The sequence below is a fragment of the Mizuhopecten yessoensis genome, unplaced genomic scaffold (genome assembly GCF_002113885.1).
Source record: "Mizuhopecten yessoensis strain PY_sf001 unplaced genomic scaffold, ASM211388v2 scaffold11031, whole genome shotgun sequence".
Classification (NCBI taxonomy): domain Eukaryota; kingdom Metazoa; phylum Mollusca; class Bivalvia; order Pectinida; family Pectinidae; genus Mizuhopecten; species Mizuhopecten yessoensis.
Window position 1 is genome coordinate 11,442 of NW_018408844.1, and position 13,130 is coordinate 24,571.

The window sequence follows — 13,130 nt, forward strand, 5'->3', positions numbered from 1 at the left end:
TTGAACTAAATTTGACTGGAAGCTTCCCTAGGTATTGGGGATTCAAAATTGTACAAATGGTGGGGTTGACCACCCAGGGGGCTGAGGGGCGGGGCAAAAAGGGGGAAATTTGGCTAAATTGTTTTAAGCGACTAAAAGGGGCAGCGGAACAAATTTTTTTTTCTATTTTCATCTAAGCAGAAGAAACATTAAAAAATTCAGATTATGCAGGGACCCCTAATTAATCGCCTTTTCCAATAACGTGCAATAGGATAGAATGTTCCGAAACCTGCAGACGTATGGGGTCCTGAAAAAGGGATGTGAAGCACTAATATTCGATGTTTAACTGCAGCTTAATAAGTTGTATTGAATACAATCATATGCTCTTATTGTTGCTCACACACTGGGCAGATTTCTGATAATAATAATAACTCGAGGTTTTTATATACCGCTTTATCACAACCTAGTTCGTAGGTCGTCTCAAAGCGGTTCACAAATTATTTTCCGTGGTTATAGGGCCTTTGCAACCAGCCAACATCTGATGTGCTCACAGAGTAATACTATTCGTTACCGAATGGTGTAGCATTGAAAACTTTGCTTGGATATATGTAAAAAAAAGTCAAACAAGTGTTTCATTGTTTTTATTTCTGTCGATTATTTATTAATTTAGCAAATTGTTAATCAGAAGAATTGGTATATCAATCATCACAATGAAGGTTTGTTTATTATGTGTTATTTAATATTAATACGAATTCGTTATTTTTTTATTCATGTTACACATTGCCGGCTCTGAGATCGCCAGAGAATGGTACGGGTACATGTCTGGTGCAGTCCAGGACGGTATACGTGCAGCAACGGTAAATCACTGTCCGGGATAGCTAACAGTCCTTCAAACAAAGAACCACAGCATCTATGAAGAAATCGGAAACAGTTTTATGACCACAAGTTTGAGTTTCGCTATTTTAGTAGGCCTTATTACGCTGCTGTATTGGATGTGTGCCATGTGAAGTGATCATGTTGAATCATATTCAAGGTAACTGTGGTCAACTATGTTTAAAATCTTAAACAACTTCTTCTGAATAACTAAGAGGCCTATGGTGATGATATTTGGCCAGTAACATGCTGAAATGAAGGGCTACCAAACTTGTTTAAATGAATGACCTTGAATCATATTCAAGGTAACTGGGGTCAAATATGTTTAAAACCTTATGCAACTTCCTCTGAATACCCGAGAGGTCTAGGGTGATGATATTTGGCCATTAACATGGTGGGATGAAGGACTACTAAGTTTGTTCAAATGAATGACCTTGAATCATATTCAAGGTCACTGGGGTCAAATATGTTGAAAACCTTTAAACAATTTCTTCTGAATAACCAAGAAGATTATAGGGTGATGACATTTGGCCATTAACATGCACGAATGAAGGGTTACCAAGTTTGTTCAAATAGATAACCTTCGCCCATATGCAAGGTCATAGTGGTCAGTATATGATTTGTTCTGTATAACCCAAAAGTCCAGGGTAATGATATTTTGCTAGAAGCAATCTAGGTTGGAAGACTATAAATTCTGTTCAACCTAATGTCCTTGTTTGACATTCAAGGTCACGGGTGTCATATGTTTAAATATGTCAATAGGTTCTTATTAATCAAACACAGATATTCTGCTTGTAGTTGTATTTTAGTCCACTTTTAAGATAACAAGTGTGAAATTTATACCAGGTGGGCCTCGTCTCTTGTTTTATATTCAAAAATTCAAATAACAATTTTCTATAAAACTCGCTTTTAAACCAAAAGACACTTATATCGCCCTTCAAACAAAACAGATGAATACCGAAGTGTCGACAAAAGCGTAAATAATTTTCGAAAACATATTGTAATTATAGAGGCATATAGTGTAGAGTAAGTTTCTTTGTTTATGTATCTACAAACAAGATTCTCATATATCTAATTTCTTTCTTACTATTTGTATTGATAAGTAATACATACCTGATAAGGTGTGATGCTGTCGTTTCCAGTTTATAATAGTCAAGCAAGAAGGTAAAGCGCAGTTGTCCGATCATCCACGGAAGACGTCATCGTACGATTTAAGCTGCTGAACCTTGAACAAGTCAACAACCTTATTGCGTGAACACATATGTAGGCGTTCGAATAACAGTTCTGTTAACGCTAAGGGTTTTGTTTTGTAATTCATCATCATTATTTGTATAGACGAGTACACATTCTAGAATATACTGGACATGGTAAGTAATGAGATGTATGATGTATTAGCAACCGTCATTAGCGTCTAATATCGATATTACACCTTGATTAGCTGTGCATTACCTGGTTGGGGTTCTTCACTTGATAAGTGATTGTGGCTGTACTAATATCGGTATTACACCTTGACTAGCTGTGCATTACCTGGTTGGTGGTTCTTCAATGGAGAAGTGATCGTGGCTGTACTAATATCGGTATTACACCTTGATTAGCTGTACATTACCTTGTTGGTGGTTCTTCACTGGAGAAGTGATCGTGGCTGTACTAATATCGGTATTACACCTTGATTAGCTGTACATTACTTGGTTGGTGGTTCTTCACTGGAGAAGTGATCGTGGCTGTACTAATATCGATATTACACCTTGATTAGCTGTGCATTACCTGGTTGGTGGTTCATATGTTTTAGTTCGAACAACAGTTCTGTTAACGCTAAGGGTTTTTGTTTTGTAATTCATCATTATTATTTGTATAGACATTTTAGTATTTACTGGACATGGTTAGTAATGAGATTTATGATGTAGTTGCAACCATTACGTCATTAGCGTCTATAATGCAAACATATTACGTAGGAAATATGGCAAATGCAAAGCAACATGTAATTAAATCATACAAACCAAACAAAGCATAAGCGTGAAACGTTGTTTCAGAGAGGTTCCGATTGGTCTAGGCTCAACGTTGTTTCAGAAAGGTTGCGAATAGTCTAGGAACGTTGTTTCAGAAAAAGCTCCAAATAGTCTGTGAACGTTGTTTCAGAGAGGTTCCGAATAGTGTAGAAATGTTGTTATCATAAGCTCCATGATAACATGGTCAGTCTCCTCCAGTTTCGACGATAGATACATGCAATTATAATTTACATTATTTTAATGTATATTTGTACAAACTGAACGTAATATATTATTTCACAATTTTTACGTTTTTAGTTCAAATAGTTTTTAATATGTTTAAATTATTAAAATAAAAAAATATTTAAAAAAAAATATATTTTTTTTTTAAATATTTGCCATGCAGTTAAATTCCATCCGTTGCTTTTGTTAAACAGGGAACATAGATACCTAAACACTAGTTTTTAATACATAAAACTGACAACTTATTTTCTTCTATGAACTATACTCCTGGTAATGTTTTCATGTTGCAGCGAAAAAAACACCATGACATGAATATTCACATGAACACTAGAACACACACATGATAGTGGTTACTTACCAATCATAGAGGTACATCTCGTCTATTCTACCGACTCACAACCACACGTACTTACTTTAATTATTTCATGTCTTTGTGTTCCCATTTTTACTTACCTCGTCCGAAGGCGATATATCAATCGGTTAGTCCAATTTATATGAACAAACATTTAAAAATAGTTACAAGTGAAAACGGTCTATAATAAATGTGGCTTATAGCTTAACTACTGTAATTAGATCAGGGTAGGCTATATATCAAAGAAGAGTTTTAAGTTTCTTGTATAAATTAAAATACATGTAATTCACTACATAATACAATTGAATATCAACATCCAGGTTAACATGCGTTATGATACACACGTTTTATATAGTTTTGTAGCGGAGAAGTCATCGCTATGCATATTGATAAGGTAGGTATTTTTCTTAAGTGAGGATTGAAAACAATATCACAGTGATTACATTCAAACAAGAAAATCATCCCTACTTCCATTTTTCATTCCACAAGACATATGAAAACACTTTTGTTTTACATTTAACGGACTAGTTTCATACATAACAGGATCTAATGGCATACAGGTAGGTGTACAAAAATCAAACTATTTTCATGAGGAGCACAGGGCAAAATGGGACATGTAGTAAAGTTATATTAACTTAGGGAACAAATTAACGGTAATGAGTGCAACGCTCATCTTATATTAAAAGTTTAAAATACGAAGAATCATTTACTTAGGACATGAAAAAATGTAATAATTCTAGTTCATGTATCATATTCTCTAAACTGCCCTGTCCTTTAGTGCAATTACGTTCCGCACGGACAGATAACCAAAAGCTATCCATAACAGTGTAGATGCATCACCGTTTCCAATGTAGGTAAAATAATCAGAAAACTTACACAATGATCCTGGACTGTGGTAGTAGAGAATTTCTGCCCGAAATGCTGTCCGGGTAAACTCTAATGGACCAAAAAAATTGCCCCCTTTTCCATCCTTTTGTAAGCGCAGAATTCCCCTTTAATGCAAACGTTTAACAATAGCAAGGATAACATTGTAATACAATGACACCGATTGATTATAAATATTCCGCCAACATAAAAAAAAAATCATTAATGACGAACGGCGGAAAACTAATCGATATTAAACGTGTAGGCAGACTGTTACAAAACGAAATTGAGTTGCCCAGAGGTGAGGCAGCTCTCTACTAGGGGAAAGATTAAATTTACATTGAGGCATCTTCTGAAAAGATAACAAGCTATCAAGTCTGACCTTAGGCACCAACTCATAAATAAAAGGCCCATGGGCCTTAACGGTCACCTGAGTTATGTAAAAACTGATTTTATCGATGTTGCCAAATGAAAAAGAAATCATTTTGTAACAAAGGTAACTTGAACTACATATAATGCCAAAGTAGTGTGAAAGATCGGGTAGTATATGTACTATGTACAAATAGTGGTTCTGTCAGTCAGCTGAATTATGGTAAAGCACCTTAAGACCCTTCCATCTATGAAAAGTATTTGATTCTACCATATTTGGATCTTGAGAAGATTTTTGAAATATTAGTCAATTTCCACCTTTTTGGCCCCGCCCCTCAGGCTCCTGGGAGCTGGGGACCATATAATTCACAATTAAACTATAGTATAGTTTACCCCCTCCCGAGGGGGAAACGTGAGACCCCAGGGTCATGAAATTCAAAATGTTGGTACAGAACCTTAGGACCCTACCATCTATAAAGAGTATTTGATTCTATCATATCTGGGTCTTGAGAAGAGAATTTTTGAAATTTCAGTCAATTCAACCCTTCTGGCCCTACCCATCAGCCCCTGGGGGTCAGTCAGGTCTGAAATGTGCATACTAGCAAACTGCTATCCAATACGGATAATGCTAACCAGGATTGAATTAATTCCAATTGAAATTAAACAAATGTTGGTCCAAAATGTGATTTTCTCTATATAAACCATAGTAAAGTTTATCCCCTCCCTATGGGGAAACGTGACACCACAGGGTCATGAAATTTACAACTGCGGTAAAACACCTTAAAACCCTTCTATCTATGAACGGTATTTTATTTTACCATAGCTGAGTCTTGAGCAGAAGATTTTTGAAATTTCAGTCAATTCAACCCTTTCTCGCCCAAAACATCTATAGTAAAGTTTATCCCCTCCCTATGGGGAAACGTGACACCACAGGGTCATGAAATTCACAATTGCGGTAAAGCACCTTAAGACCCTTCTATCTATGAACGGTATTTGATTCTACCATAACTGAGTGTTGAGCAGAAGATTTTTGAAATTTCAGTCAATTCAACCCTTTCTCGCCCAAAACATCTGCCCTTTGGGGTTAGTCAGGGCTGATATGTGCATACTATCAAACTGCTACCCGATACTGATAAATTGAATTGCTTCAATTGGAAATAAAACAAATGTTGGTCCAAAATGTGATTTCCCTATATAAACCATAGTAAAGTTTATTCCCTCCCCGTACGAAGAAACGTGACACCACAGGGTCATGAAATTCACCATTTTGGTAAAGCACCTTAAGACCGTTCCATCTATAAAGAGCATTTGATTCTACCATATCTGGATCTTGAGAAGAAGATTTTTAATATTTTAGTCAAATTGACCCTTTTGGCCACGTCTAGCAGGCCCCTTGGGGCTAGGGACCATATAATTCACAATTTTTGTTGACCTTTGACCATGCAAGGTTTCCTCAAAATTTCATTGAAATTGTTTTTTTGAGAAGAAGTCGAAAATGTAAATTGTTTACGGACGCACGACGCCGGACAAACGGCGATCACAATAGGTCACTTGAGACTGTCTTAGGTGACCTAAAAAGATATGCGCAGTTTATGTTGATATAAAATATTCAGATTTCAAAATACATTGATATGATATTTACATTAAAGAGACAATCATACTTGCAAGATTGAAAAGGAGAAATGAATTATGGACATCAAATGCCAATTTTAAATATTGTATACATGGGATAATGATAGCAGGATGCAATGATGAAGAAACGGCATTAATAATGATTACAAATAATTTGTAATGATCAAATCCATTGATCATCAATTAGCTAACCTGTTTTGCTACAGGTTATTTTTTACGACACTTTATAGCACCCCATTCTAGGTAGCTACAGACTTAATATTATGAACATGTGTTGCTCTTAAATATGCTATTTTGGAGGACAGAATGTATAAAGACATGTGTAAAACGTCGCACCATTCCAAAAGATGGCTTACAAGTCGTGCCAAGCGAGTTTAAATGGAATAGAGTTCTGTTTACACAAAACACAAATTTATAACATGTTCTTACAAAATATACAAGTTGATAGTAAATTTTCCTCACATTCTTTTATATTCTGTACAGTAAATCCATTCGTGGTCTGCATACAGTTTTGTGCATTTGTCACTTAATGCACCAAATTGCTTGTACAGAAGCCAAGTAGATCTTAAGTTGTGATGTTTTCTGAAAACTCCCGGATGTCGCGGATCTACGTAGAATAAACTATCACCTGCATAAAACACAAATATATTCAATTATTTTTACATTATAAATCATCATAGTAAGAGGAACATTATGCATGCTCTGGTTGTTTGCTTGTATTGCATGAGCTTCAACTCGGATCTGAAGCTAACTTTATAGTGCTATCTCACTGAAATACCATGCCGCCAAAGGTACCCAGCACAGTATTCTACTCGGTCACATTATATTGACAACGGGTTAACCAGTGGTTGCGATAACCCTAAATGCCGAATGTTAAGCAGAGAATAACCATTTTTTTAATGACTTTGAATGCCCCGGCCTGGGGGACAGAACCCAATACTTACCCCACTTGGGCGAAGTTCAACACTAAACGAAGTAAAAGGTGAAGTTTTGTCAAGCAAGGCACAAGAAGAGAAAAGGATTTTAGAAAGAAGGAAGAAAATATCAAGATTACACATGTTGCATTAGGAGCAGCAGATCACGTTTTATGGTCGCTATCAGGATCTTGTACGAAAAGTATGCTATTTTGTATGTTATATGAATGTCAATCTGTTTTATTAGTATCAATAAAATACCTTGTGGTTTTGTTGTCACTACCGAAGTTTTCGATGTGAAGACGTGACATTACTTGTAATCGTCTTAGATTAACATAGTTTTTTTTATCTTTCTGACGCTCATACTTCAGGACCACCTGTTGCCTTCTCCTTGTACCTAAGGTTCTTCATACATACTTTCGTACATATATAGCCCTAGTTTTATCGATTTCGAGTTCGAATTATGGTTTTGTGAACACTTCTCTTGTTGTTTTGTTTTTGTTTCGTCAATGTTTCCTTAGTAGAAGACAGTATAATCCTCGATTCAGCAGGTCGCCTTTTACGCCATGCCATCGGAAGATTATTCTTATCCCGAACCTGCAGTGCTTAGTACTGTACAAAACTATACTATATGAAAAGCTAGATTCTGTTGCGTATACAGAACCTTGTGAATGGCCAAATATGTAAGGACTGCGTGTTTTGCATAACCTGCATCGAGGATTAATGCCAATTACAAGTACTTTTAAGATAGTTTATTGATATGTTAATAGGGTAAGAAAGCTAGTTATTGGATTATTAACGACTCATCAAAATAACAAATGTCATATAAAAAATACCTTCGTGCCAGGTGAGCTGAAACGTCAATAGCATTTTTTCACTTTTGACTTCCCTTTGTAAATATTTGAACACTTGGGAACAACCAACACAAAAACATTTTTCTTAGTTCAAAATAAAGAAGGCACGGTAGTCTAGTGATAAAGCGGTATATAACAACTTCGAATTATTATTATTGGCGTGAACTGTAACAATTATGCAACAATCTTAACCAGATAATATTGACATAACAATAAACAACATGATCAATGTTATTATTTCATATTTCAATGTTCTACATCTTTCCGGCAATGTAATCGTGTTGCGTTATAGCATCACAGTAAAATCACAGAAGATACATTATGGAGTTTCAGCACCTCTTACTTAACATTTACTTTGGGACTTTTGCTTTGATAGCAATTCATCAATGTTGACCAACCGTTCTTAAATGACCATAGCTGTTGAAAGGACGTTAAACAATACTGAGCCAATCTAAACCAATGTTTACCAACCCCATCCTCCCCCTGTAGGAAATCAAATATCAGCATGGTGGTAGAGTTATTAAGGTTGTGGGAATGAATTCCAACATTTGAACCAACATTTAAATAAAATGCAAATAATGACGATAACGTCAGGGTGTCCATAATAGGTGCAGCATTTTGTTTGTTTCAATTAACATGAAATATACAAACCTTGAAAAGTAATCATTTTGAGAGGGCTGGATGATCCCCAAACCTGAATCTCCGAATCACCATTGTAACTAACTCTGTTGATACGGTGGTCTTTGTCATTTAGATGTGTCCACCAATAAATTTCACTGAAAAATTGTAGAAAATGTAGAAAAGTTCACACTGCATGTCCTAATAATACAATATATCGAACTTACAAAATGTTTGAATAAACGAACTAGTCTCCTACTCACTTTCTCTCTGTATCTAAAACAAGTTCATTCTCAACGGTTGTTCCATTGACTACAACAACAGGTTCTGCAGAAGCATCGTCTAATCTCAGGGATACAATACAATTGTCCCAATAGCCAAACAAAAGTCGATCTTCTGAGTCCAAAGCCGGATAACTCCACGAAATAGCTAAAATATGATAATAGAAAGAGATTGCAAGTTACTGGAATATATATGTTTGAAAATCTATTTATATAATTTCATTTGTAACGGAAGATCATGGGTGTCGAAGCCATGTACACAAATAAGCATAATCTACCTTTACTCATTGAGCGGTCGTTTCCGTCCTTTCTAGTGATTATTTTAAGTAAATGTGTGGTTTGTCTTGCTGGTGCACTATGAGTCACCAAAGGTTTGCAGGTTACCTGCAGTTGGAATTTATTCTACGTGATTTACATGAGCACTAGTTTTCGTACAAGTATCCATTGTAGCCAAAAGCTGTACATTTTGAACGTTAAACAGGTTTTTTTCTGAACATATTCTTTTGGAACACGTCAGACACTGAATTTTATTCGTGGTACAGAAAAAGCGGTTGATGTTAATTGCTTCTGACATCGATATTTTCTATTAAGCATATCATGTCTCCGTATTTCTGGTGATTGTGTTATATCAACGTTTGCTACTCACTGTTTGATCGGATCTCTTTATTTTCGTCGCCCCATCGACAGCCCCAAAGAGATCCGGATAGGAAGGAAATGAACTGGTCGTTAACAGAATCATATACCACATCACTGTTAATTTTACATGGGTTATTCACATTAAAATAACCACTCATCGTAAATGGGTTAGTCTTGACAATCCCTTTCATTGTTCGTTGTAAGAAGAAATCTGGAACAACTGGAAAAAATGAGAGGGAAATTATTCAATTTTATATGGCATTTCATAGAATATTTTTGAACATCATTCAATAGTAGTAAGTACAAACTGACGGAACACGATATTTGCATTATATATCATGTATTAGCGAAGATAGTGGAATGATCCTGAGCATTATTGTACGTGTCCAACCAAAACATCTAATGTTTAATAGATAAAATGCTATCTTTTTTAAAAAGTTTTTTTGTTTCTACATGGAATGTTGCTTTCTGAATATCTAACAGCTATCGCTATATATACGAAACTGATAGAGTACCTTTTTGTTCGGAACATTTGACTCCAGCTCTGTAACATATTGGTGAAGACAGAGAACTCGTGTTGCACTCGGATAACACGTTTTCGTCACCTTTGCAATGGAATTGATAGCCCCATGAAGGAAATGCTTGGCTTGAACTGGTATTATACATGGCTCTTGCTCCATCCCTGCAATGAAACAGTTGACTTGCGGTTATGCCTTTTTAAATATGTTTAACACGCCTTTGCAACTTAATGCTGCTCTTGCACTAGCCGGCCATCTGTGCCATTGTTGACGTACCTAGGCTGTCACATGACTGTCACGAGACACCATTAAAACTTCATAGTTTATACTGTATTGTAACTGCACACTCTAATTACAATAAGTTTATATTTTTTGTGAATGATCATAGCGACTAAACAACGACTGATCTGAGTACATCTTGACTAAATTAGATGAACAGACCACATGGGCTTTGTGAACAATGTTTACTTGCCGAAATATTCACAATTGAAGTTCCAATGTAAACCGCCTTGCTACTTTCAGTCGCCATTTTGTAAACAGGGTCTAATCTCGGGCTGATGCGCGTTTGAACGAGTTGGAAGTATTGCAAAGCTTCTAAACGATCATGTCCAGAACATACTCTATAAGGATGATGTTTTTGATAAATTTACTATCAATTATTTACTATATTTCTTCTTTGTATCACTTTCATTAATTCATAAAAGAACAAACTGATTTTTTCCCCTTCAAACTTTTTCTTTCAAATGTTAAAACAAATTTTATTTGAAAAAATGTTCTAGTTTCGAGATTATGATCAAACGTCGTCTGCTTCGCGAACATTCAAGAAAATAATTTTTACAATGTATTGATATTTGTTTTATTAACTCGTTTATTCTTTAAACTATCTTTAATTAATGAATATCAAAAAGATTTCGGATTTTATGACATAACCGGAAGCACATTTGATGCTCGTGACGCCAGTGATGTATTTTCGCTTACAAGTTAAAGCATCGTTATCCAAAAAGAAGAATAGTACAAGTTGAAAAGTGTGAATTGCCTACAGCTCCTGTCAAAAGTCAGAAACATTCCTCTGATGTTCTTTCTCGTCACCCGGACGTTTGTAAGTTAGAACAGCTGGTCTCGCAGACGCTTAAACTATGTACACAATATATAAACAGTTATACCAAAGTATTGTAATTGTCTCGGTATTAATACAAAGGTCAGGTAATAGAGCATCAAATGTATTAAATTCAAATAAAGCACCACTTAACGACAATCATGGATTCATATGGGTACAATGTTATTAAAATAACATTCATACAGAGCATGCAAGCTGAACTTAACAAATCTTTTGTTTAAAATAACAAGTCATCATTTCCATGACATTATCCAAATAAATAAAATCTTTATGTCAAAATGAACTTCAGGTTAGATTTAGTGTTGTTTAATGTACGTCCTATCAACAGCTATACATGGTCATTTAAGGACGGCCTACCCCATTTGCTAGATGCATGCGTGGGAGTCTGTGGTATGTTCATGTTTGTCTCCTTGTGATAGCGCAGGACTGATGCTGACTTTATAGTGTAATTTCACTGGAGCCTACTGCTGAATACACATCTGATTTTACGATCGAACCTCGTTATCTCACCATCTTCAATAGCCAAGGGTTCATAATTTAAATTTGTACTATTCAACCTTGACAGATTTAGCCTTGTGTTTAATTTCACTCCCCTGCCACCTTGCATAGACACTTTACTATCAAAACTTTAAACTTTCAAGATTGTTTCTGTACTGGTCGCCTATGTGTTTCCCTTGGTTATCATTTACAGTTAGAATATGGCCAATTATCTATACCAACTGATCATATACAGAAAATGTTTCTTTCAGTATTGTCCTCCTTTGTTTTAATACATAAATCATGACATAGTCGAACTTGGTACTGGGCGCCGCCATTATTATTTACATGCACAGGAACTTGGTATATTAATTTCTAACCCTCAGTTCACATATGTGTATTATATAATGTATGATATAAAAAATATGTGGACCATAGGATGGTAATTTGTGCCAAATCCCTGTGCCAGGTTCAATAATTTGAAAGCTTAGAGAACAAGGCTAAATCCGATAAGGTTGAATACATGAATATGTGAATACAAAATGAACGCTTGACTAGCAAAGATGAGATGTTACAGGCTGGCCAGTAATGACAACAAAAACAGGCTGAAAACATGTATGGAATGTGTTTTTTCTTAAGGGAGGCTGTATAAACACATTATGAATATGTAAAATCATGATGGAGGTCTGTTTTACCCGAATTACCTGACGTTATTTTCAATACCTTCAGTTCATCTATATTTCCACACTGTTCTCTTTATAAGGGATAGGAATCAGTTTGTTTTTTGGGTTTTGCAACCACTTTTAAGTCATATGTATAAGAAAGGTCTGCCAAATATCTGATTCTTTGACAACTTTACTACAAATATATAGCAGGAACTGAACTATATCAACTGCACTACTCTTCATATCATTTGTTGACATTTTTCTGCTACCATACATGGAGTTTCCTCACAAGATGCTGATAACCGAATACTGTGTTTAAAAAAATGTTATACATTTATCTCTTCGATCAACTAAACATCAACAAACTTCATTCCCTAAATCTGTTATTAAAAGGATTGTAAAAAATATATATATGTGGTCGCTTAAATGTTAAAATATTTCTGGTCAACATTCATATTTCCAATGGTGTTCAAATCCACTGATACATAAGTTGACATAAAATTGTACAGCAGTATTTTTTGGTCTGACTTTTGCCGGCTAAATAAGTATCATCAAGGGTCATTGACCTGTCAGAAGTTGAAGTAGCCAAAGTTATTTGACTTAGGTGTAGCAGCATCCTAAAAATAGAAGAAAGTAAGGGCTGGATTTTCACGAAGAGTTGTGCCCCTTTGTTTGCTTTCCTATACATCCTATTCTGGCAGTTTATCATTCATATTTTTATTTTTCCATTTGTTATGCACTTCATATACATCT

General features: G+C 35.4%; 1 protein-coding gene across 1 annotated transcript; it reads right to left on the bottom strand.

Annotated features, from left to right (window-relative positions):
* Positions 1-4,968: 4,968 nt before the first annotated feature.
* LOC110464765 lies at positions 4,969-9,798 on the bottom strand. The gene is made up of 4 exons (XM_021520148.1): positions 9,611-9,798; positions 8,947-9,112; positions 8,717-8,841; positions 4,969-5,015 (listed from the first exon to the last, which is right to left on the bottom strand). Exons 1-4 carry the CDS (start codon positions 9,789-9,791, stop codon positions 4,969-4,971), a joined length of 519 nt encoding a protein of 172 aa, XP_021375823.1. The 5' UTR covers positions 9,792-9,798.
* Positions 9,799-13,130: the final 3,332 nt, after the last annotated feature.